The sequence below is a fragment of the Leucopleurus acutus genome (assembly GCF_964270905.1).
Source record: "Leucopleurus acutus genome assembly, chromosome: 9".
NCBI classification, from domain to species: Eukaryota; Metazoa; Chordata; class Mammalia; order Artiodactyla; family Delphinidae; genus Leucopleurus; species Leucopleurus acutus.
In genome coordinates this window covers 101,412,394-101,439,033 of record NC_139144.1, presented here as the reverse complement: position 1 = coordinate 101,439,033, position 26,640 = coordinate 101,412,394, and the positions used below count along the sequence as shown (strand labels likewise).

Below are 26,640 nucleotides of genomic sequence, written 5' to 3'. Positions count from 1 at the left end.
TTACTAACTCGAAGTTAGGGTCGGGGAGGATTTGGGAGCCTTTACTACTGGACATTCAAACATCATAGCAAACTGTGCTGGATATAATAATAACCACTTTGTTAGTATTATTGCAGCTAAACGTTTGCACAGCTTGCTCCACGTCTGTGACTGTGCTGAGTGTTTTAAATCCATCGTCTTGCGTGGAATTCTCTGAGTTAGGTCTTACTATCTCCATTTCAGAGGTGGGGAAACTGAGGAATGACATTAAGACACTTGCTGGGGAGAGGCAGGGATGGTATCGAACCCAGGGCTCCCCCCTCGTCCCCTTGCTGTCTTTGGCATCAGCAAAGTCACACGTTGCTTTGGAGATCCATCGGATGGTAGATTTGGAGGTGGTTTAGAGATCACACCCCACTTCATACCTTGTGGGTGAAAAAGCAAAGGCTTGGAGAGATTACCCGAGTAGCCTGATGTCAGTATGGGTAGAGTGAGGGGGGGGACTTACAGTCTCCCCACCACTCGGGGTCCTGTGGACACTGAATCTGCAGCCAGTTACTTTCGCAGCCAACAGCTGCATCCTTTTAGCGCTGTGATTTCAAATGACAAGTCTTATCACCTGCAGAAGTGGAGCTAAATCCACTGAGCTTTCTAAGCCTAAATGCACCCATAAAACCTGGAAGGCTATGGGATTATATGTACAAATACAGTGTCGGGAGATGAATTCCTGTATGGTTTTAGGTAATCTTTTGATATCAGAACTTGGACAGTGGGGCTGCTAGGCAGCTGAGTCACAAAGGCAAAAGTGAGGAATTGATCTGATCAGATCATCCGACAGTCACGTTGCAAACATCGGTTAAGGTATCTCATCATTTCACTTAAGTGCAGAAGAGTCAATAATTCCTATACTCCTTCCCTTCGACTTATTTACTACTGGCCCTGAGCACGAATACGGTTGTACCTTTTGAGCCCTTGATGTGCTAAGAACTCTGCGCTCACACATTCCTTCGTTCCCTTAATCCTCCAACTACATCACCAGCGACGGTCTGCTATTAACTCCATTTTACAGGTGAGGAAACTGAGGCGTAAAGAAATAAAGCATCCCAGCCAAGACACTGCTTTAGACTTTACCTGAATCCAGGTGGTCTAAGTGCCAGGGGTCGGTGGCAGACGACATGGGTGCGAGGGTGAGCGGGGAGGCCCCGCAGTTGGACTCCACCAGCTCGCCCTGGGTGTGCACGCGAGCTGAGGCGTTTGTTTGCCTCAAGGCTGCCTTGAGAGGGGCGATCTGGTTGAACTGGACTCTGGAGAGGCACCCAGTGAATCCCGGCGTGTTGTACTTGTGAATCTCTTGGTCAATCTTCCCTGTTTCTAAAAGAAAAAGAGAAAGTAAAGATCGTATCCCACTCGCCGTATCACCGCTGTAATGTACAACTCCCCTTTGAATGTTTGTCTTCAAATCTTCCTCTTACGTTTCAGTTTAAGATATTGTGCTCTTTTGGATGAAAAATTAATGACCTGATAATGCTTTAGGGCTGGAGGCTTCAATTTATAATCAAAATTTTTTTTTTTTTTTTTTTTTTGCGGTACGCGGGCCTCTCACTGCTGCGGCCCCTCCCGCCGCGGAGCACAGGCTCCGGACGCGCAGGCTCAGCGGCCATGGCTCACGGGCCCAGCCGCTCCGCGGCACGTGGGATCTTCGCGGACCGGGGCACGAACCGCGTCCCCGGCACCAGCAGGCGGACTCCCAACCACTGCACCCCAGGGAAGCCCTGGACGCTTCACTTTAAAAGAGCCTTCTGTGTTGCTAGAGAACATGGTGAGGAGAGTAAGACTATACTTGGGAAAATGAAACACATGCCTCATCACCTTCCAGCTACGTGAGATACTGCCGACACTAACAACACTCGCTTGGTTCTGACGGACTTTTCTCCCCTTTTCTGATGCTTCAGTGACCCTCATATATATTGAACAGCCCTCCCAGCCCTCCTGGTAGATTATGGTTTCATTTGGTGCCTCTTATTTTCTTCTTTAGAATTCTTTATTTAAAAAAGAAAAGAGAAGAAAAGAAAAAGCGTTCCCATAGCCTATAGTGGGGCATTTCCTTTCTTTAGAATCCAATCCTCTGGGAATTCTGGGGTTTCCAGAATCTCAGCTAGCATCAGATGGGCATTTTGGAAGTCAGGAAACTTTCCCAACTCAGTCACAAACATACGTGTGCATTTAAGAATCACCACCCGCCCCAAACCTGTAGTCAGCATCTTCTTCCTAACATTCAAATCAGGGGTGAGTCTGGGTGGAGGCATTTTCCAAAGCACTGTTTCCATCACTATAAACACACATTGTCATATCAGCAAAAGCAAGTGTCTTTGTGACCGTAGCCCTGGGTTTTAGAATCTACCTGGCACAAACGACTGTTGGAGGAGTCCTAGACCCTCCTGATGCATGGCTCTCGCCAGTGTGGCTCCTGTACCAGCAGCAGCAGTGTCACCTGGGAAAGCATTAGAAACGCATGGGGCGGGGCCCAGCAATCTGTGCTGCAAACCCTCCAGGTGGTCCCGACACCGCTAAGGTTTGAGAACTACTGCTACAGGCAATGATGGTGCAGGGCTACAAACTCAGGGGCTGGGCAAATGGCACTCCAGAGAAGAGCACAGCACTTGTATTCTGGGTGGGAGAGTATGTTAACATGATGATGACCTTGTAAACACAAGGACGAGGTTGTGAGACATTTACCCTTCCACCTGAACTGTGAAAAACAAAGACTTTGGGAAACGGGGGGCTAGCTACTTCTTTGAAAAGTTGGATTTTACAACCTTTTACACCTGGGGAATGAATCCAGGTGAAATAGCCTTGTATAAAAATTTACTCCCCATTAATTAAAGAATGTATCAGTGGAGAAGGGAGCTTTTAGGCCTTGGGGGCAGAAGAAATGAATGTACTGATTATTCATCACATTAAAAAAAAATGTGTCATGACTGAGCTGTCCTGGTTCCGTGTGAAGTTTGATTAACAGAGAGCTATGACAATGGGGATGATGAAGAATGGCAATTCCGGGGATTCTAATAGGGTCTTACTTAGACAAGTACATAAAGAAATTTTAATTGATGATTCTCCATATTTTTCTCCTGCAGTAAATTTCAGCCTGTGACTTTGAGCTAAAGCACGTCCCATTTAGGATGGGGAGGTAGGATGCACCTGCCACCAAGTGCAAAAACCCTGCCGCCAGGATGTATCCTGAGGCTTCCATGACGACCAGGAAGAGGCTCTGGTCCCACTGACACCTGCGCTGGCTTGTTCCCCTCTTCCTCCCTTGCCTTTTCCTCAATGACTGCAGGCTACTCCATGACTCATTCTTCGTCTCCTTGTCTAATATCAGAACCCCTTGTGCGTTCACCAGCTTGCCTTCCACGCACACTTCCAGTATTTGGTTTCCATCCCCTCCCCCCAGTGATCTGCCTTCCCTCGAAACACCCTCAGACCAAGGAGACTAGGGATGACTCTGATCCCAGCACAGGGAGGCGGACCTCAGTTCCTTGCTGTCCGGAATTCCTATCTGGCTTCACTGGTGGTAGAGGCACCAGAACGAATAGCTACTTGGTGGCAGGAAGCTGGGGACACCTCAGCTCCATCAGCTGCCCGTAAAAGGAGAGTCCTTTTTAGCCTGTCTAGCTGAGGGGAGGGCTCCACAAGGAAGCTTCTGGGGCTGGTGGCTACTGCCATCTTGTGGGACTTCAGGTCAGGTCAGTTCGATTCAACTCACTTCATCGCAGGAACTGGGTGCGCGCAGCAGTATTAGGAAGGTAGACAAATACAGGGGCTTACCCTGAGCAGCTCACAGCCTCGCTAGGAAACAAGCATACGAACAACCAACTAACGTGACTGAACACAAGCTGTCCAGTAACAAGAGTTAGTATTTGTTGAACTCCCTTAAAATGTGCTAGTTGTCTTAGACACACTGGATATTTAATTCCTAGAACAACCCTTGGAGGCGCGAGCATTATTATCCCTCTGTAACATGTGAGGAAATGAGGCTTAAGATACGTCGGCTGTTGAGGCCAGGCAGACTGACCCCAGGCCTCCTAACCCCTACAACGTTCCTAGCTAAGAAACAAAACTTACGTTTGGTAAACTTACTATTATTTTTTTAAAATTAGTTAATCAGTTAATTTTGGCTGCGCCAGGTCTTAGTTGAGGCATGTGGACTTCTTAGTTGCGGCATGCATGCGGGATCTAGTTCCCCAACCAGGGATTGAACCCGGGCCCCCTGCATTGGGAGCGCGGAGTCTTACCCACCGGACCGCCAGGGAAGTCCCTGGGTAAAATTATTAAACTCTATGGTAAAGCAGGGAAGTAGGTTTGCATGGGGTTCTGGAAAGCACTTCAGGAGGGGTAACACTACAGCTAGGTTTTTTGGTGTTTTTTTTTTGGTAAGAACACTTAACATAAGATTTACCCTCTTAACAAATGTTTACATAACAAATACAGTGTATTGTTAACTACAGACACTCTGGGACTTATTCTTCTTGCATAAGGGAAAGTTTGTACCTTTCACCCAGCCCCCCCAATGCCCCTCCCCCCAGCCCCTGGAAACCATAATTCTACTCTCGGCTTCTATGAGTTTGACGATTTTAGGGGCCTGACATAAGTGGGATCATGTAGTATTTATTCTTCTGTGTCTGGTTTATTTCACTTAGCATAATGTCCTCCAAGTTCATCCATGTTGTAGCAAATGTCAGGATTTCCTTCTTTCTTAAGGCTGAATAATATTCCATTGTATGTGTACACTATATTTTCTTCATCCATTCACCTGTCGATGGACATTTAGGTTGTTTCCATGTCTTGGCTATTGTAAATAATGCTGCAATGAACATGGGAGTGCAGATACCTCTTTGAGATCTTGATTTCAATTCTTTGGTGTACGTACCCAGAAGTGGAGTTGCTGGATCACATGGTAGTTCTATTTTTAATTTTTTGAAAAACTTCCATACAGTTTTCCACAGTGGCTACACCATTCCACATTCCCACCAATTTCTCCACATCACCACCAAGGCTTGTGGTCTTCCGTAGAACTAGGTTTTGAGGATGAAAGGAAAGAGAACTCCAGGCTGAGTTTGTCATGAGGTTTTTGTGGGAGTCAGATGGGGTCAGAGCTCAAGGCCAGATTGGGAAGGGCCTTGAACACCATGTTAAGATGTCTTTATTTCAGTAGGAAACTTAAAGTGCTTAAATATAAGCTGTAGGGGATGATTGTGGGAACCGTACTGGAAAGATAATTCTAGAGGAGCACAGCAAGTTGCTCTGAGCAGGCGATCTCATTGGCCCCTCAGGGCCCTGCAAGCTCCCTGGGTGAAGAGAGGGAGGGATTCTTCTTTTTGCTGAAGGGCTGAGGCAGAGTTAAGCTGTGGATAAAGCGACGTGTTCACCACCAGCACCCTCTTGTCTTTTGCGCAGCCGTTGTAGAATCTATAGAGAGTCCGTTTTGAGTTTGGTTCCTCTGCTAGAGATTTGGGTGTGAAACTTCTGACTCCGGCTGCATTTCACACGGTCCCCGACACAGTCTTCTGAGCTTGAAGTCGGGCCAGCTTTCCAATCACGCCACAGAAAACGGGTTCAAAGCTGTATTTATCTGAGGGCTCCCAATTTAACGTGGGGTCCCCCCTTCTTAAAGAGCTGTCCTCCCATGAGTGTTTCCCCTGAAGTGACCCTCAAAGAGGGATTACAGACACAAGGCAGATGGCCAGAGGGGAGCCCCCAGGAAGGGGGTTCTGATGAGGACCACGGACCAGAGGAACGGCGGGAAGCAGGGGCTCTGAGGCTCCCGCCGTGGCGGGGGTCGCCGTGAGCGTTGGTGGAAATGTCCGCCAAGTGGGCAGCGGCTGGGGGCTGGGCTGCAAGGACTGCCCTGGGGGCTGAACTGCTGCACTTTTCCCTTCTCTTCGCAGCTTGTTCACTCAGCTCACGCTCTTCCTTACCCCAGTGTTTCGACTGCTGTTCCTTTCCTGAAAGGCAGCTAGGTCACAGAAACAAGGGTCATGATGCCCAGGAGAGCAGACAGTTCCAAACCTGGACAGTGTTCCAGATCCAGCTGATGTGCCCCTAAAGGCTCCTGGCTGAGACCCATTCCCTGGGGACCACAAATGCAATAGACACTCTGGTTTCTTCAGGGCCAGATGGTTCCAACTCTGGACCATGTGATAATAATAATATTAAAAGCTTCCACGATACACCAAAATTGGTACATGTGTGAGGTACTGTGTTTTAGTACACTTCATGCAGTATTTCACTGTTTCCTAACAACCCTCTGAGCTAAAAAGGATTATCCCCACTTCACAGATGGGAAAACTGAGGCTTAGAGGAGTTAATAACTGAATGAACATTTATGTTTCATAAAAAAAACAGAAGTCAAATGTTTTGTATTCTCAACTTCTCTCTGAAAAACAGACTATATTTATGTTGCTTTTATATTCATTTGGCTTTTTGGCATTTCTGTTCCGGGACTCTTCATAAACATGGCACAGTGAGGTTTCGTTTTGTTTTTAAAAAATTTAAATGTCTATCAGAGTTCGCTTTAAGACCATGTTTCATTAGTGAACGAGCCAATAATAAAGATTTTTAAAAATGCTGTGAACTGATGTCAAAGCTTTGCCAGCATCAGTTAAAGCACCAGCAAGTGCTGTAAACACTTGTGTGCAATAAAAATCCATACGTCCTAAGAACATCGAACAAATAACGGTAAAGCTATCAGTTTAGTGCGGTTGAGCTCATTAAAAGTACGTTAATCTGTAAAGTTGATTGCACTGACCTCATACTGAAACCACATATTAAGATACGATTTACTGTAAGAAACTACGTTCTGCATGGAGATGTCTTGGCTGCAGTGTAATCTGGGGAAAGCCTGCTCTAAAGCATGCAGATTTCAGAAATGCAGTGCAGTCACTTCTGAAATTAAATTCTCAAGCTGTCATTAGTACTTTAGTGTCTTATATTCATAGTGATATGGGTTATAGAAAATAGCCCACTTAAAATACTGATGCAATTCCGGGTGAAAGCTTCAAATGAAATGCTCATGACAACCCTTTTAAGGAGGACGCAGCAATTTACACTGGCGATGCATTAGCATGCTTTCCGGGCTCATTTTACTAAATTGCTGAATACCCAGTGACAGGCAAGGGGTGTTGTGAGAAATGAAAAGAGAAAAGAGCACTTGAGCAAGGAACATGGGGAGAAGGAAGCCAGCCCAGTCGAGGACCCCATTGTGCCAGGGCCTTGTGGACACCCAGGAGCCTCTTCAGCGACCGGGCAGACACTCAGATGCTGACTCACAAAGACATTTCTCATTTCCCTTTGAGACTACTCAAACTCATCGATGCAGTCTTCTTGTGTATCCCATAGGATCTATTCATCAGCTGATTGTTATGTTTTATACTTCTTAGGATATTCTATCAATATTCCTTTCTTGGGGGAATGTGATATTATGAAATATGAAATTTCACCATAAACTTACCTTCTTACTATTTATGAAACAGAGCCAAGAGATCTTAGAATGTCAATGAGACCTGAGCTAAGACTTTTTATAAGGCTCTACTGCGTGCCCCTCACTGTGCCAGGGGCTGGGGGATTCAGCCTCTTAGAATTTGTGGGATCAGAATGGGATGGCAGACCTCACCTCTGCTCAGCAGAGACCATGGGCACAACTGGCCCAAAGCATCGTCCCTCCTCTGTTCCTGCCCTCAGCTCTCCGGTAGAGTATGTCCCACCAGTGGCACTGGAGGCGGTTGTAGGTTATTCACAGACTGGACATTAAATAACATCCAATCTCAAGGTGACGAAGTTATTTCCTTCTCAATTCTCTTTCAATCCTTCAAAGAAAGGGTCTCGGGTTGGGACTGGACTGTCTTTTCCACCACCTCAATACCTGCTATGCTCCCTTTTTAACAAAGAACGGACCTGGACTCTTCTGCAGGCAGCAGTACTGAACTTCATATTATTTTCATAGAATATATGTCTTATCACTGCCTTATCGTTACAGCAAGTGCTACTGGTATTTAATTTTATGGTCGCATTACAAAATTTCCTCTGAACATAAACATTCTCCTTTTAGCATAGATTTATTTAAGTAAAAATGGTGAGTCCATTTAAAGAAAAGTATTAAGTAAATAACAGTAAAGGAGGTAACCAGAAATGGAAAATATGTAACTGAAGATGAAGAAATTGTATCATCGGTCCTCAGATTACTCTTCTTTGGGGAATATTGTTGTGGAAGAACTTGGTCCATTTCTGAACCCCTTGGTTTTCGGCCTTAGGGGCCTCTGTTCCATTCAGATGGAAATCCATCTTCCTCCCTAATAGCTGTGATTCTCCATCACTTTAGAACACAGGGGTGCCCAGCCCTTCAAAAGAAGAGCTCCAAATGGCTTCCTCCTAGGTCCTGCTCCCGGCTCTAACTACCTGGCCCAGGTGTGGTCATTTCCTCCCCATACGGGCCAGAAACCTGAACTTGTGCCTCTACTAGATTCGCAGTTTCCCTGAGAGCTGAGACTATGTTGCTCATTCAGTCCCTGTGTTCCACGGAGTGTCTACAATAGCACCTGGCTGGTGAGTGCCTGCTGCCTACCCCGGAAACTGTACATTAAACGTCTGTCATGCAGAGCCTGCTTGTGAGGGCGGGGCCGAGCGCTCGGGAAGTTTAGGCGCAGCGACGCTCCCTGGGGGCAGAGTCTGTCAGCCTCATTTGGTAAAGAGCTGTGAAACGTGGCCTTGAAAGAGGAAGGGGAAGTAGCAGATTTAGATCCCATAGATCATTATATATTTACTTCCAGAAGTACTATTACCTGGAAACCTGTCCATCTCACTGAAAATGCACTCGTCTTTGAAAATACGGTCATGTGGCTCTTAAACTCACACATCTATTAATGCTGAATATCCGTTGCTACACAGACCTCGGGCCTCCGGCATAGAGCAGGGGTTATATGGGACCTAACGAGATGAGCAGGAAGTGGGTTTGAAATCACTGCCGGGCTGAAGATTTAAATAATTCTTGGAAAAGTAGACCGAAATGAGGTTGGTGAGTAGTCACCTGATGTAGACTTGAAAACATGACCAGGGTCCTGCCGGGCTGGCAACCATCCTAAGCTGCGACTCTCAGGGTTACTGCTGAGCAGCTGATGTGGGTGAGGAGGGTGGCTACAAGTCTCCCATTTGGCCATAGTTGTGTGAACGGGAGCCTGGATGGGTTCCAGAATTTATTGTTCCCAGAATAAATAAATGGGAAGTAATCATAACCAAAAGAAACCAAAAAACAAACCAAAAAACAAAGAAAACAAACCCCCAACCCCCCAAAAAAGCCAAGAGCATTAATCTAAAATAGCAAAACAAAACCAAATAAACCTCATTCTCCTCAATTCTAACATGAGCAAATGATAAACGCTAGGCAGGACCCTGAAATGTTGGAATCTCGGTTCAACGTCAGCTCCTGCTCTTACAGGCAAAATGTTCTGATCAGTGACGTCTTGCTGACCAGCTGCCTTTCAGAAGATGAACAACTAGAATTAAATCCATATACATAGCTGATGTATAAATTACACACTCTGACATTTTATTAATCCCTGAAAGAAGGACATTAATGAAATTTCATTGTATCTATTATATGCTTTTCTCTTTTATGAAGGAAGGCGGGACTAAAATATGCAGGTGTAATTTAAATAGCTCTTGACCTGTGACATATGTTAACTCAATTACAAAGCGACAAGCTGCTGGGAGAAGCAGAATCTTCTTGTCCTTCTACATTGTCTGTGCTGTGTTTTAATTTGTAAATCCTTCCCCAAGGATTGAGAAAACAAGATTGTATTTTTTTCTGAAACATCAATAAAAAGAGATGTCCTAATGTGAAGATGCTAGCTTATTATACTGTTTTGCAAAAAGAAAGTATTACACTTTAATTTGTATAAACCGATCACAGTACCTGAGCTTTTGGGGATATATCTATATATAGATATAGGTTAAAACTGTCATCCCCATTCCTAAAATCTAGTCTGAAAACTGCAAACTTATTAAGATTGCTGGATAATATACTATAGTTGTGATTTCTATACAAAGGGAAGGATATGATCCTGTTAAAAAACAAAAGACCCAAGATGGAGTCACTTATGCTAAGCTCCAGGTCACCACACTGAGACTTAATCACAGTTTCGGCTCTCCCAGCAATGAAACCTTAAACCAGTCCATCAGGAACCACCTGATCAGCACTAGTGAGGTAATCTGTCTGACTGACCCCTGACATCCCCTCAAGGAAAGGAACTTTGAAATAACCAGCCTGCCTTTTTGCTGGTATAACTTCAGTGTTCCCGTTCCTTTCCGCCTAGAAAAAGACTTTCATTTTGAACAGATCCTTCGAGCTTCTTTTTATCTGCTGGATTGGATGCTGCCTGGTTCAAATCAATTTTTGCTCAGAAAAACTCTTAAAAATTTTAATATGCCTCAGTTTATCTTTTAAGATCCCTTAGCTGTTTCCAAAACACCAGACATTTGGCACCATAAAGAGTTCACACATCTGAAATAGGGATTTCCCTCTTTTCCCTGAATGTTTCAAGTTGTCAGACACGAGACAGAAAGCCTGGCGCCCCTCTTCTGCAGCCTCAGGTGCCCTGCTTACTCGCATGATTTTTCAGGGCAGAGACTACCAGGGTCTGCTGAAAGTGGCAAGACCTTTCAGCAAAACGGATGTAGCCGTCAGTCAAACCACAGAGCTGGGTGCTGTGATTTACTTCATTAGAAATGCAGGTGGGATTTGACCTCTCAGAGTCTTAGTAAATATAAGCTACGTGCCCCACCTGTTTGCTATTGAAGAACAGAACACACATGTATGGCCTGAATGTCTCATGAGCTGCAACTGACGAACCTCATTCTTACACACTGGGTCTTATTCCACTTTTCCTTTTGCATTTTAACTTGTAAGCAGCAGAAATAGAATCCTGTGTACAAAATGACCAAATCGTATGCCCTGCTTTTGCGAAAACTTTTTTTTTTATTATTTATTTTTAAGGCTTTGGAAAACCCTACTGAACTGTAACCAATACTATAAGGATACTGAGATTCAGCTCTTAAGTTTCTTCCTTAATTCTTCTCCCAACCATTGAAGAGTATTCAGCTAAGACCAGCCCATGGTCAGTTGAAGCTAACTCCCTGGGAAGCAGGGGAATTTGGGGCAATGAGAAAAGGAGGAGAGACGGGTGCTGGCCTCACACACGTCACGAGCAGCATGAAGAAGTACAGGCTAGGAAAAGCATAGGAATATTTTGAAAAACAAAATCTGTAATTTCCAAGTAATGTCAAATTGAATGATTCAGTAAAATAAAAAGTGGTTTCCTCCCTTAGTTCTCACTTGTATTGTAATTCTTACCCCAGAAGGCCACTAAAACTATCTTACCGAAGGAAAAAAAATCCTTCAAGGATTAAGACTGCGGGACAGCATAAACGGGAAAGCATTACGAAACAGACACTGGGGCGGGGGTGGAACGCACTGAAGTTCCCAGGACAACGAAAGTGCACTGGCGGGGGTGTCCCCTCAATTCGCTCACCACGTTGTATAATTAACGTAAGAATTCACATCTTGGGGCCCTGACTTATGAACTGCTGTCCAGAAGACAGAGCCTGAAGGCTCTGAGGCTGAAGCCCGAACTAGACTGGACCAGCACACGAATCTGAACACAACTGAAACCACCCTGGACGCCACGGTGTCCAGACCTGGCTGCCTGGAGCCCAGATGTGGCCTGGCGGGCGTGGGCGTATCCAAGTGTGTTTCTCCCTCAGCACCTTTTTCTCTCCTGTTCCTCTAAACCCAACTCCCCTATTGTCAGCTTGGAGTAACAGCCTACTAGGTTGGGGAACAAGGGCAGAGGGATCTCATGACATTTTCATGGTCAAGGCAGGTCTGTGTGGGCTCATGACAGTAAGAGTAGTATTTTAAAGGTAGATTTACGACAAGATGAACTGTGGGTAGAATCTGATCGATGGTGGATGTTAGCTTCAGGGGAGAATTTTAGGGGTAGGATTCCAGGCTAACATTTTATTACTACGGCAATTTGGATAAGGACATCCATGGCACACTGACCAATGTGTCACCCGGCGTTTACTGGAAAGGCGTATCTCTACGTGAGATGACAGCATCATGAACCAAAGGGACCCTGAGGGGCTGAAATGATTGCCTGGATCCAACCAGAGAAGTTTAGCAGAAACAAGTACTTAATTTCTAGAGCTGGAAATACCGCCCTCCCCCCATCACCTTCAATGTCAAGTTGGACAGGACACACCTGATGGCAGCACACACCCTCCCCCTCCCTCCCCCACCCCAGCCCAAACAGGACGAGGGTATTTTCATTATAAGCGGTCTAGGAGTTAGGAGTGAGGTGGGGTCGAGTCAGGGAAAGGATGGAGTGTAGATTCTAGTCTAGGAGGTGGTCTCTGACACTGTCCCTGCAGTGGTCAGAGTTAAAGCCCAGAGGGTGTTGAGTTCAGGGCAGGTCACCCTGAACCAGGCGGCAATAATAAGCCAGGGTGTGTACAGCGAGGCCACCACTCTTGAAACCACATTCTATGACAGACGAAGGAACTGCAGATGTTACTACCCGACTTTCAGATAATACACTGTAACTGATCAGATAATACAGGGTACCTGAAGACTTAGCCCGTGTGAATCGTCAGGTACTCCCCATGGCTCTAGTCTAAACTATTCACAGTACGGGAGGTAAGGGAGGCCAGAGCTGATATGAGGAAGGTGCTGAGCCCGCATCTGTCCCTAATTTACCTAAATCAAACGACTTCAGTGACCCAGGTCGGGTTTAGCGGTCTGCTGATCTTCCCTCTTCCTTTGAACAAAGGACAAGGGCCTCCTTCTGCAGTGTCTGTTCAGGGGCCTTCATTTCAGCTCCGACGGTGAGAGCTGCATGTGCTTTGCCCAGCTGGGCACATCCTCCTGTCCTGTTATTATCTCTTCTCTCCCAGCTGCCTGTACATGTGATGACGCTTCTGTCTCCACTTCAGAAGGTGCAAATTACAGCGGGTGCAGCACCTTGAAGAAAATGCATTTTCCCAGCACCGGTAGTCATTTTCTCTCAGAATCACGCTGCGGGCTTTGTTTCAGAGACGACTGGGGCTTAAAATATTTTATGGGGCAATTGCATTAATCTCTCTTCTGAAATATGTTATTGTGTATCCTAGGTATCTTGGGAAAATGAATCTGCCTGGAAGAGCTGTTTTTCTAGATAACTGAGGATCTAACTCTTTGGGCATGAGCACACTGCAGTGTTTCTAACGGAATACGTGTCTAGAAAGCTTTCTTAACCCCAGGAGACTGACAGCAGGGCCGCAACTTTCATAGGCCCTAGGCACTTTTGCCTGCAAGGGCCTTTTCCTCCATAACAAAAAAATAAATAAATCAAACCAGTATTGTAGGACCATGTTGATATAAAGATGAATATATTAATATAATATATTTAACCATTTGCTTCCTCCTAAAAGTTCATTTTTTCCTTCTGATTTTTTAAAAGAAATTCAAATATTTTCATGAGTCCCTGAAAAGTACTGTGGCCCCAGGAACTGACTACTGGGCCGAATGGGTACATCAGCCTCTGCAGAATACATCTGGTGACTTAGCTGGGAACACTGTTTTATCGTGTCATGGAGACAGTTGGTAGGTAGCCCTGGATTGTGCATTTTTGAATAAAGGTCTGAAGCTACCTTTCTTTTTGGTCGTTGGCCTCTGTCTTATGAAGGTGGAGTAAGAACCTTTATACTGCACTCTGTGGCGCGGCTGCCTTCCGTTGCGGAGCACAGGCTCCGGACGCGCAGGCTCAGCGGCCATGGCTCACGGGCCCAGCTGCTCCGCGGCATGTGGGATCTTCCCGGACCGGGGCATGAACCCGTGTCCCCTGCATCGGCAGGCGGACTCTCAACCACTGCGCCACCAGGGAAGCCCTCCACAAGCATTTTAAAAATCGTGAACTATTTAAAAAAATAAAAGACTCATTTTCTTCAACAGATGACATTTCTTTAGCCATGATGCTATCTATTGTTTATATAACTTTTCAATGTTTGGTCTTGGGCAAGATTCCATGGAAAAATGATGCATTTAATTTTACAGCAAGATTGAGGTGAAAGTCTTACACAGATCAACTTCCTCATGGAATCTTCATTCATTCACTCGTACAGGATTTATTGCGTGACGACTATAGGCTAGGTGCTAGGGATTCAGTACTGAAAAAGAGTTCCTGCCTTTAAGGACTATAATTGCATATAATATTGTGTATTCTGACAATATGCTGGACAGTAATATTATTTGTTGTGTGAATTAACGGCTGAATGAATGAGTGAAGATAAAAGGGATACTTTTTAGGGTGAGCTCAAAAACCAGGTCAGCAATAAGCAAGATATCATTCTTTCCTTAAGGAAAGCCCAGTGCTCCGAAATACTTCACTAATTAAAGCAGGGAAAGGGATGGAATGAGAGGGGGAGACATTGTTTTAGATAGGACAGTCAGGGGAGGCCACCGCTGAGATTATATTTGGGTTGTGAATCAATATAAGGGAAGCTATGGACTTATCCTGGGGAAAAGCACTCTGGGCAGAAGGAACAGTAACTACAAAGGCCCTGAGGAAACACATGCACGTGTGTCCTGGCTTCCCCTTAAAGGCTGAAACGAGGGGCTGGCGTGAGGGTGGATCCTGCTTGCCCAGGTATAGACTGGCTGTCAGGCTTCCTGTGAGAGGTTTGCATCAATGTGGCACGTGAGCTCTGTGGAGTCCTGGTGAGCACACACGTGTCTGTTGGACGGGTCGAGGCAGCACTGTGGCCCCGTGGCCTGCACACAGCCGGACGCCAGAAGGACGAGTGGGCCGACAGAGGCCTGGGGCTGGGCGCGGGCACCTTAGGATTGGAGGGAAGCGGTGTGACCTTTAGTAACCTGCAACATGACAGCCCCAAACCTCAGCACCTCTGCAGACACAAGTGTGGGGATCACATCAGATCCAGAGCCACCAGAGTAAAGACCTGTAAGGATGCTGTTGTGGGCTGTGTCTCCTAAAAATTTATGTTGAAATTCCAACACCTGTACCTGTGAGTGTGACCTTATTTGGACAGGGTCTCTGCAGATGTTGTCAAGTTAAGATGAGGCTATACTGGATTAGGGTGGGCCCTACTCCAATGACTGGTGTCCTTATAAGAAGGTAAGAAGACACACACACACACAAACACACACGGAGAAGGCCATGTGGAGACAAAGGCAGAGATTGAAGTTGTGTTGCCACAAGCCAAGGAACACCAAGGACGGGCAGCAACCACCAGAACCCTGATGGTTGAGAACAGATTCCCCCGCTGAATTCTCAAGGACCCAGCCCTGCCAGCACCTTGATTTCAGACTCCTGGACTCCAGAACCGTGACAGAACACATTTCTGTTGTTTTAGGCCACCTCATTGGTGGTACTTTGTTACAGCAACCCTAGAAAACTAAGACAACCCTGAAGACCATGTATAACCCCAGGTCCCTTGCATCCTGCAAAGGAGATAGGAAGCAGAGAGAGAAAGCATTTGCCCTAAAGACCGAGTTAACCTAAAAGCAACACTTTAAAACTGAGAGTTAACTTTAAATGCAAGCTTAGATCTCTCCCCAGCCCAAACCAAGAAGACAGAAATGAGTGCCCAGAACAAGGTGAGGCCATTACAGAAAATATAAACGACGACAATGCATCTTTTTGCTCACCTGAATTGTGTTAATAAAATTGTCAGCCTTTTAAAAACTAATAAAAATATTTTTGCCCACGAATACTGGAACAGAGACAGGGACGATTCTGGTCTTCCTTGGGGTCCTTCCTACACATCCATGTCCGTAGCACGCAGCCCTATATGCTTTAATTGACTCCAAATCTTTAAAGTGCTATTTCTTCCGAGTTGAGAAACCTTACAAAGAGGTGGATCCATTCATTTTAGGGGTTTGTCGCTATTCCTCCTGGTCTGTGGGGATCTCTGTTTCCATCTCAAGGTTGGCGTGCTTTCGGCCGTGGGCGGGACTGTTCTCTGAACTCTGGGTTTGGAGAAGCAGTTTCTTTCATTGCTTCGGGCCTGTTCTCTTCACCACCCAGATGCTTGGCAGCCTCTGAGTTCCTTCTTCTCCCCCGCCTCCTCCTGCATCCAACTTTTCTCTATACCTTATGGAGAGTCTGCAGGCCCAGAATGCTTCATTTGAGCTGAAGAAAATGACCTCGGTCCAGATGAGGCCTGAAATCCATGTGTTTATTTCTGAGCAGTTAGCCAGGAGTTGTTGCTTGTTATTCTGTCTTCCCTGCGTTATTGCTTAGCTTCTCCTGACGCTTCAAATTAAATGAACTGGTTCCCCCATAGTCCTGCCAGCCCAAGGCTGCCGAACTGCAGGACTTGCCAGTGCTTTAAAGGAGTCCTAAGAATCTCCTAGAAGCTACCAATACACAGGTCACCATTTCTAAAGATTCCCTTCGCTAAGAAATGTTATTGCATTGTTCACGTCTGGAGAGAAGTCCTCAATGAAGGATCAAACCACAAGTCATTTAAAGTAATGGCAAATTGGGACTTCCCTGGTGGTCTAGCGATTAAGACTCCACGCTCCCAATGCAGGGGGCCCGAGTTTGATCCCTGGTCAGGGAACTAGATCCCACATGCTGCAACTGAGATCCCGCATGCTGCAACTAAAAAAAGATCCTGCATTCCACAACTAAGACCCAGTGCAGCTAAATAAATAAATAAGTATTTTTAAAAATAAATAAATAAAGACAACTTAGCTGGTGGACTTCAAGAACATTCCTCTCTTTACCTTGCTCTCTGTTAAAATTCATAACAGCCAAAAAGGACAAGAGACAACAAAAAATATCCCTGAGAGTTGAACACACCAAAACTGTCCTAGAGAATGAGTTTTCTGAAGGGCCTTACAAAAGAAAAGACAAACTTTCCTCAAAGGAAACTTGCAGGGCTTCCCTGGTGGCGCAGTGGTTGAGAGTCCGCCTGCCGATGCAGGGGACGCGGGTTCGTGCCCCGGTCCAGGAAGATCCCACATGCCGCGGAGCAGCTGGGCCCGTGAGCCATGGCTGCTGAGCCTGCGCGTCCGGAGCCTGTGCTCCGCAATGGGAGAGGCCACAACAGTGAGAGGCCCACGTACCGCAAAAAAAAAAAAAAAAAAAAAGGAAACTTGCAGAGGATGACTTAAATATGCCATCTCTCTAGCAAGTTACCTGCCTGCACCTTTAGACCACAGGACCTACAGGAGGACGGCACCCATACGAGAATGGATGTTGAGATGTTGTATGCAAGTCACTTGATATTACAGCAGAATTTCCAGATCTTCCTATAGAAAGACAAAACGCTTTCTTCAAACTTGGTAGAATGTGCATCTAAATTGAGACTTCTCCTTATTCATATTTAAGAAGGAAGGCTTTGCCTCTGTTGCAACTGTAGCAACGACTCAGAGCTGAGAAGCCCTCACATTTTCTCCTCTTTCCGCATCAGAGGGCTAACACAGGGAAACCACAGTAATAATAACAGCTGACATCCTGAGCCCGTATTTTATGCAAGGCCCTATGCTGAGCAATTTCCATGCGGTAGGTTCTTTAATTCTTGTAGCTTCTCTGTGAAATAGAGCTATTACTATTTTCCTTCTCATTTTACAGAGGAAACAGGCCTGGAGAAGTCAAATATCTTAACCCTTCTGTTACTCTGATCTTAACAGCTTTTCTCTAATGCACTCCTGATCTTGTGCTTGAAAGGACCGCACCTGAATGCTGACTAACAGACTTATAGTATAAAGGAGGCCTGTTCTTGTTCCAGAGAGTTACACGAAAGTAGAGTCCCTAACTGTGGTGCTACAGGTGTTGCCGCTCTCCCGCCTGGACAAGCCAGTAACTGCATGCGACCTCCGGACTCCTGGCTTCACAGGTCATGAGCGAATGAGACGTGTTTTTCCTACTCATACATCTTCCTTCTTGTCTGAATATTTGTTTTGAATTTTCTGTATACAAACATTTGCATGCTGACTATAAAGTAATCGTTTTGATTCCATATGCAGACACTTAATCATACTTCCTCCTTGGACATACAAACGTTTAGTTGAAACCAGGCATATTTACTAATACTTCTTGCTAAAGGGCCCTGTGTTGGCACCGTGAGACAAGAGAAATAGGCACACCGCAATCCCCTGCAGAGATCTCACTGTCAAGAATAAACATTAGCCAAGGCCAAACGAGATAAAGGCCGTGCTGCACATTCAGATGCAAGATCTACAGATCTAGACTGGGGTAAAAAGGGTTGAGGGAAACCCACAGGAAGGGACAGCTGAAAAGATCACTGAACCACAGCAGTTTGAAAAGAAAAGGAGGATGGGAGAGAGGGGGTGGGCATATCCCCAACAAGGAAACCAACGGGGCATGCTTGGGAATGGGCGGTGCCACAGAGGGGTGCTGGGTAAAGCCGGAAAGCTCTCCTGGGGTGGGTGGTGGGTAGGCCTTCACATTTCAAATCAGTTTCTACTTGACTGGGTAAACATCAAGCGTCTCTGTAGGATTACTATTTTTTTAATTGTGTTAAAACACATAAAATTTACAAGCACGGAGAAAAATGTAATCAGGGTTGTGTGTAAGTCTGGTCTAATTGGCATTGGTGGACGGGGCAGACTGGAGAAGACACAGGAAGTGGGGAGTGGAGGAGGAGACCGTCACAGCCATCTTAGGGGAGGGGTGGGGAGGGTCTGACAGTAAAGACAGCGGAGCAGACACACGAGAGGCTTCGTTTATAAATGAACACACTTCTATAACCCTGCTTTTCATCTGCTATGGTTTGGCAAATAGGAAGAAATGCTGATAAATGTCAGGAAAATACAAAGACAGGAGAGTTAGTATAATACAGGATACTGCTTGTTAAATAGGCAAAAACAGCGGCGTTTTCTCCAGGGGGCTCTATCGTTTGACGGCTCACCTCTTGGGTCTTGGTTAAAATGGAATTCAGTCAAAAGGCATCCAACACTCAGGAGCCAGAACTTTCCGTCTGTATTATTCATTCCGATGACAAACCCCCGGTGACTGTTACCATCTGTGAGTTCATGAGCTGCAGAGAGCCTGGTCACACCAGATGCACATGACATATTTTTACATGATATAATTCTCTTAACTTCCAGTCCTTTATGGCTGATTTTATAAGAGTGAGTGAATGGAAAGGTCATGTACCAAGTGAAATGGAAAAAAGTGCAAACTGAAGAAAATGGATGCTGTGGGGTTTTTTCTTTTAAGTTGGAGTATAGTTGATTTACAATGTTGTGTTAGTTTCAGGTGTACAGCAGAGTGAATCCACTCATTTTTTTAGATTCTTTTCCCATATAGGCCATTACAGAGTATTGAGTAGAGTTCCCTGTGCTATACAGCAGGTTCTTATTAGTTACCTCTTTTACATATAGTTGTATGTATATATGTCAGTCCCAATCTCCCAATTTATCCCTCCCACCTTTATCCCCTGGTAACCATGTTTGTTTTCTACATCCGTGACTCTACTTATGTTTTGTAAATAAGTTCATTTGTACCCATTTTTTTAGATTCCACATATAAGCAATATCATATGATATTTGTCTTCCTGTGCCTGACTTACTTCACTCAGTATGATAATCTCTAGGTCCATCCATGATGCTGCAAATGGCATTTTTGTTCTTTTTTACGGCTGAGTAATATTCCACTGTATATATGTGCCACATCTTCTTTATCCATTCCTCCGTTGATGGACATTTAGGTTGCTTCCATGTCCTGGCTATTGTAAATAGTGCTGCAGTGAACACTGGGGTGCATGTGTCTTTTTGAATCGTGGTTTTCTCAGGGTATATGCCCAGTAGTGGGATTGCTGGGTCATATGGAAGTTCTATTTTTAGTTTTTTAAGGAACCTCCATACTGTCTTCCATAGTGGCTGCACCAACTTACATTCCCACCAACAGTGTAGGAGGGTTCCCTTTTCTCCACACCCTTTCCAGCATTTACTGTTTGTAGATTTTTTGATGATGGCCATTCTGACCAGTGTGAGGTGATACCTCATTACAGTTTTGATTTGCATTTCTCTAATAATTAGTGATGTTGAGCATCTTCTCATGTGCTTTTTGGCCATCTGTATGTCTTCTTTGGAGAAATGTCTATTTAGATTTTCCACCCATTTTTTGATTGGGTTATTTTTTTGATATTAAGCTGCATGAGCTATTTATATATTTTGGAGATTAATCCCTTGTCAATTGCTTCATTTGCAAATATTTTCTCCCATTCTGAGGGTTGTCTTTTTGTTTTGTTTTCGGTTTCCTTTGCTGTGCAAAAGCTTCTCAGTTTAATTAGATCCCATTTATCTATTTTTGTTTTTATTTCCATTACTCTAGGAGGTGGATCAAAAAAGATCTTGCTGAGATTTATGTCAAAGAGTGTTCTGCCTATGTTTTCCTCTAAGAGTTTTATAGAGTCTGGCCTTACATTTAGATCTTTAATCCATTTTAAGTTTATTTTTGTGTATGGTATTAGGGAGTGCTCTGATCTCATTCTTTTACATGTAGCTGTCCAGTTTTCCCAGCACTGCTTCCTGAACAGACTGTCTTTTCTCCATTGCATATTCTTGCCTCCTGTGTCAAAGATCAGGTGACCAGAGGTGTGTGGGTTTATCTCTGTTTTTGTGCCAGTAGGATGCTGTGTTTTAAACAGGAAAATTTTTTAAAAGTTAAAGTTGTGAAGACTATTAAAACGCGAATGTCATTATATCCTGGGTGTGCATGTAACCACACAGGGACATCATTATCCTTTCAAAATGAAATCATAATGGTAGGTATTAATATTTTCAGTTAGATGAGGAAACCAAAGCTTATGTCCATTAAGTAACTTGTCACACAGCTTGTCAATGGCAGAGCCAGTGTTTGATACTCAGTCCTGGTTTTCAGAGACCTAAGTTTCCATGGAACGAAAATGTTCACTCGTATGATGGGGATTAAGTAAGCACATGGCATGGCTCTCCTTAGTGATACAGTGATACTCCTTAGTGATACGGTCCTTTGCTGGATTCTGTTCCCCTCTAATTGTACAGTACATTACTTTGTTTCCAAATTACGTACAATTTTTCTGGAGGAAAAGTGAAAGAACTCCAGATAAATCCATGTTGATTCACAGCACAAGGGAACGCCAAAGGGATTCATAATGTTTGCGCAGAGTATTTACTGTCAGCGCTCACAAATGTGGACTCTGTGCTGCCTTATTTCATAGTCTGCCTCCCAGGTTAGAATCTTTGAGTAACTGGAAGCAGATTGATAAATGGAGTCTGACAACAGGCTTGCTTCCCAGTAAAGGAAGAGCTCTGGCCCGGGATTATGTGAAATCACAGACATTAAGAGTATATAAAGTGAACTTGGCAAACTCCTAACACTTAGAATGGAAGAGAGAAAAGGCTGCCAACTGAAATGATCTTGTAATTAACTTTTTTTTTTTTTTTTTTTGCGGTACGCGGGCCTCTCACTGCCGTGGCCTCTCCTGTTGCAGAGCACAGCCTCCGGACGCGCAGGCCCAGAGGCCATGGCTCACGGGCCCAGCCACTCCACGGCATGCGGGATCCTCCCGGACCGGGGCACGAAGCCGTGTCCCCTGCATCTGCAGGTGGACTCTCAACCACTGCGCCACCAGGGAAGCCCTTAACTCTTTTAATGCTATTAATACTGAAAGAACGTTGGGAGGATCTGGGCAACAAGTGTCCGTAAGGAGTGGCTGGGAGCTGATGTACGGAGAGAGCGGGTTTGCGTCACTGGTACTCTCTCTGTCTCGAGCTTCATTACCCTCAGGACTATAATAACAACACCTGCGAAACTTCCACCTTCCAGTGATGCGCAGATGCTGACTGCTTTACACCCATCTCATTTAAGGCCAAGCTTTCCTCTGTTTAATCTATTTTGAGGTTTGGGGGGGTTGTTTTGTCAGTAATACTGCCCCTTCCTCCGCATCAATGTGGATCTGAACTCCCCATGTTAGCCTGCGGCCAGGAGCACCCAAGGGAGCCCAGAGTGGGAGTTTGCTACCATGTGTCCAAAGGCACATCCAAGTGGGGAATGTGAATTTCTCACCAGCCAAGCAGGTTGGTGCTTCTGGGACACGAGGGAGAATTGGAATGAAAAGGACATAGGAAAAAAGCTGGACTTTGTTCAGAACCTGCGTGTTTCTGACTTTGGAGGAGCAGTAGAAAGAGGTGGCTCAGGAAAGAGAGGGAAGCACTGCTTCCCCAGACCTCCCCTCCCCGGCCCGGCATCCAACAGAGGCTGCCAGCCTGGGCTGGGATGAGGAAGGCTGCCGTCAGGCTCCCGAAGATCTGAGTGGATCTCGGTTTCACAATCAGCACATCCTGGATTGGACCAGCAGCACAAAGGCTGCCCCCAATAATTTCCTGGGCCAGTCCAGGAATGTGCCTAAATCCCAACAGAGCTGGACAATGTGGGCCACGTCAACGACTTTTCTACAGGAACAGTTCAAAGAACGAAGATTACCTTGGTTATCAAGAGGAACCAGAAGAATGCAACAGAAAAGAAATACTTGGAACTAGGATTTGCTTCAAAATATTGAATGCTAGTATTTGTTTGACAGGCTTAAAACCAGGCCTTTTCAGTTTATCAAAAACCACAATGGACTCCCTGATTACTTCTCGCCACCTGCTAAGGCTCACCACGGAAAGCCTTGGTTCCCAGGCTTTAGCTGAGTTTTCAAGTTGTACAAGCTGCTATGTGCCGTACAGCTTTGTTATTCAGAGGTCTACATTTGTTTTTTTCTCCAAATAACATGAATTTAAGGCTAATTAAGTTTAATTTTCTGGCTAAACTTCAGTCCTAATACAGTGAGCTTTTGATAGTAGCTCTGCTCATTCTGACTGTACTCAAACCCAAAGCCTTGGGAATAAGAATAATCAGAAGCTGGAGGCAGATACGCAAATATGAAAGGAATATAAAATTGAAAATTTTCGGTGTGCTTTTTACTTTTTGAATCAAACTTTCTGAGATACAATTTGTATGCAATAAATACACCTATTTTAAGTGTAGAGTTTTGATGAATTTTGCCAAATGTATACACCTATGTAACAGCCAGCACGATAAAAACATGGAACACTTGAACTCAAAGTCTGTGCAGATTCCCTTTTTTGCTTCCTGGTATTTGTGTGTGCACGTGCATGGGTGTGTGTGAACACTCATGCCCGAAAATGAACTTTCACCCTAACGGAAGGCTCTTGAGAATAATTCTATTTGAGATTTTTCACAGCAGTGCCATTTGTGTAAGAAAATTTGTAGAACAATATGGCCTTTTGTGCTTAAAATCTTATCAGATAATGTTGATTAGGAGGACAGTTTTTGCCACAAGTTTTTCTTTTTTGTTTTTCCTAAGGTCTTTTCAGAGAAAAAAGGGAGTGTTTTATAGATGATGGAGCAGTATGCCAGCCTTAATTTCCAGTTTCCGGGTATAGAAATCATTCCAGAAGCCACAGTTTCGCACAATGAAACATGCATCCATGACTGCAGAAAAGCATAATCGTAGTGTCTTTAATAAAATCCTCACTGACTCTGTCTCTTCCGTTTCGTTTCCTCCCACCCCGTCCTCCCAACCACAGCATTCTGAGGGGGCACTGCAGTTGGGGTTCTCAGAGGCACCACGCATTACCTAAAGGACTTGGAAATGGCCCCAAGCAATCGCTGGGTGCCTGCCCTGCTGACCGTGGGATCGGAGAGCAGGCAGCCAGGGCTCTCCCTGGGACCTTTATTAGCATTTGCATTCACAATTTGTGGTATTGTCTTGGGACCACATTTCAGCAAAGTTGAATTATAATCCCTCAGAATCACTTTATCTACCCTCGGAATCTGGCCAGTCCTGCTCTGAAGGTAACTGATATCATGGACTGACATGCAGGGCAGCTGGCTGTGGAGACAGGTCAAGAAGGGAACCTGTTCTAAGGGAGATGCTGGCGAGGAGACGGAAACCGTACCTGGTCCCCTGTGATTCAGGAGGAAGCCTAGGATCAAGGGACCCCTCATGCATGTGCATGTTGTCCTCCAAAGCCTAGAAGAGCACCTGGCGTGTGCTGGGAGCTCAGTACATACTGATGGAATAAACGAACAGATGAAGCCACAAGCACTGGGATCTGTATTTCCAGTTTTTTTTTTTTTTTCCAGTTCGTGGATCTAGTATAAAAGGTCTGGAGATATGTCAATCAGAGTTCAGAGGCGAGAGAACTTTTCTGTATTACTTGGCAAGTCAGTGGCAGAATAAAGATCTGAATTTAGAGCATTTGCTGCTCACAGGGAGAATTTTTTTTTTTTTTTTTGCGGTACAAGGGCCTCTCCCGTTGCGGAGCACAGGCTCCGGACACGCAGGCTCAGCGGCCATGGCTCACGGGCCCAGCTGCTCCGCGGCATGTGGGATCTTCCCGGACTGGGGCACGAACCCGCGTCCCCTGCATCGGCAGGCGGAATCTCAACAACTGCGCCACCAGGGAAGCCCACAGGGAGATTTTAAAGGACATCTTGTCTACTAAGGCCAATTTAACAGAACCGTGGAACTTATTACTGTGATGAGAGCCCTTACAGGGATAGACTTGGTCTGTTGCCAGGTACTATCAGCTGGACATCCAAAATACAGCAGGAATCTGCCCATTTTGCCCCCCCCCCCCACGAATTACCGTCCAGTTCACGCCACCATCTCTCTCACTTGGAGTCTTGCAGTCGCCTCCCACCTGGTTGCCTTCCCTCCACGCATGCTTAGTCCGTTACCCAGAGGCCAAATGATATTTTAAACTCATAATAAAATCCCCGCTTCTTGCCAAGGCCCACGAGGCCCTCTATAAACTGGCTGCTGCCGCCTCTCTGACCCCAGCTTCTACTTGTCTCCTCCTGGTCACCAAGTCAGCCACACCTGATTTCCTTCTGTTGGGAGACCACCAGCCTTGTCTGGCCTCAGGGCCTTTGCTCCTGCTGCTCCTAACAGCTGGACACCCTCTCCTTAGATCTGGCTCCTTCAAGTCCTCCTTAGAGAATCCTTTCTAGAGATCTCACCTCCTCCTTGATGACTCTGTATCATATTACAGGCTTTATATTCTTCATAGTATTTATCAGAAAGCTAAAGCATTTACGCATTTATTTATTCTTGTTTGCTGTTTTTTCCCTCACCAGAAAGTCAGCTCCATGAAAGCAGGGACTCTGCATCTTTCTTCACTGATGCATCCCCAGCACGCAGCACAACGCCTGGCACTTACTGAGAAGGCACCAGTGAAAGAGGGATGAGTGCATGAGGATGAAAAAGCGCATCTACTTCCAAGGTTGATGTGAGGCTTAAATGTCAAAAACGTGCAGGCTTATACGGTTGTTGGACTTTATCAATCGTCTTTTGAGCCTCTAATTAGAAAGTATTACACTGACATTCACAAATTTAGGTCAGAATCAGATAAAAAATCTCTCATCATGTTAGTTGATCTGCCCAATATCTATGTGATTGGAGCTGTTCATGCTTATTGCAATGAAACCAACGAGTAAGGCTGTTTGTTTCTGTTTTATGGGGCATGGCTAGGGTATGAAACACAGAGAGTCCACATCTTTGCCTTGAGGGTGCTTACGAGTGAATGATGTGTGCCTGGCTGGTTTCTCCTCATCTCCTGCAGTGTTATTATCTGTGCTCTTCTGCCCCACTCTGTAGTCATCTCCTGCGCTGGGGCCTGGCCTCGCCTCTCTCGTAGGCAGATAAATCCATAAGCACAAACCACGCTCTCCGTACGCATTTTGAATCACAAGGCGCCCAGGAGAGATGCAGAATTAAGCTGAATGATGGATCATTGCCCAATATATTTTTTTTATGTGTCCTGCAAATATATCCACTAATAAGGAGGGAAAATACATTATTTGAGGGAAAAATGTCGCTTTACTAATAATGTGCTCCCATCAAATGTAAAGATCAGGTTGCTGTACTGGAGGGCTTTTTCTCCACTGTTTTCTAATAGCAGGGCTGGGTTGCCGGGAGCACTTCGCAAGCCTGTGCTGGGGCCCACTCGGGACCAGCGGCTTGAATCCATGAGGTGCGTGGAGGTGGCTGAGAGCAGAGCTTTCTCTTTGTCTGAGCCGACCGCCAGAAGAGAGGCACTCTTAGACTCCAATGCTTAGAAGGGAAAGAAAAAGAACTACAAGCTGAAAAAAAATATTTTCAGATATAACCAGCCAAAGAGTTTTCGTAAGAAAACACGAGAGGGATTTTCTGAAGTTTACCCAGACACAGATGCACTGAGCATCACAGGAAGAAAACAGTTGGGGGTGGGGTTTGAATGGATGAAAACTCCAGAATGTTTGTAGCAAGTAGCTCAGTGCTGGAAAGCTTTCATGCAGTTCAGTATGCCCGGCTTCCACCAGAGGGGTCCAGGCTGGATGACGTAGCATCTGCTGCCCCACGGTTAGCGAACAGAGGGACGGGCTTGCTTCAAGTTCTGTTCCCAACTTTGTGCTCCTGCCTTTCCTCATGCTGTGTCTGAGCTTCTCATTCCCCCTCTGAGTCACCACATGTAGTGAGTTCCACCTCCTGATCTGTGTTTCACAATGTTTTTAGGACACGAGGATTATTTAAGCCTGCAATCATGAC

The 26,640-nt window shown here is 45.4% G+C and overlaps 1 protein-coding gene across 1 annotated transcript in view; it reads right to left on the bottom strand.

The window, feature by feature from the left end:
* CNTNAP2 (contactin associated protein 2) overlaps positions 1-26,640 on the bottom strand; it is a gene marked incomplete at both ends in the record, with an annotated part of 2,035,904 nt that overhangs the window by 33,591 nt on the left and 1,975,673 nt on the right. The window contains one exon of the mRNA XM_082846865.1: positions 1,111-1,350. Within this exon, the coding sequence (XP_082702991.1) occupies positions 1,111-1,350 (240 nt within the window). The remainder of the gene's footprint in view (positions 1-1,110; positions 1,351-26,640) is intronic.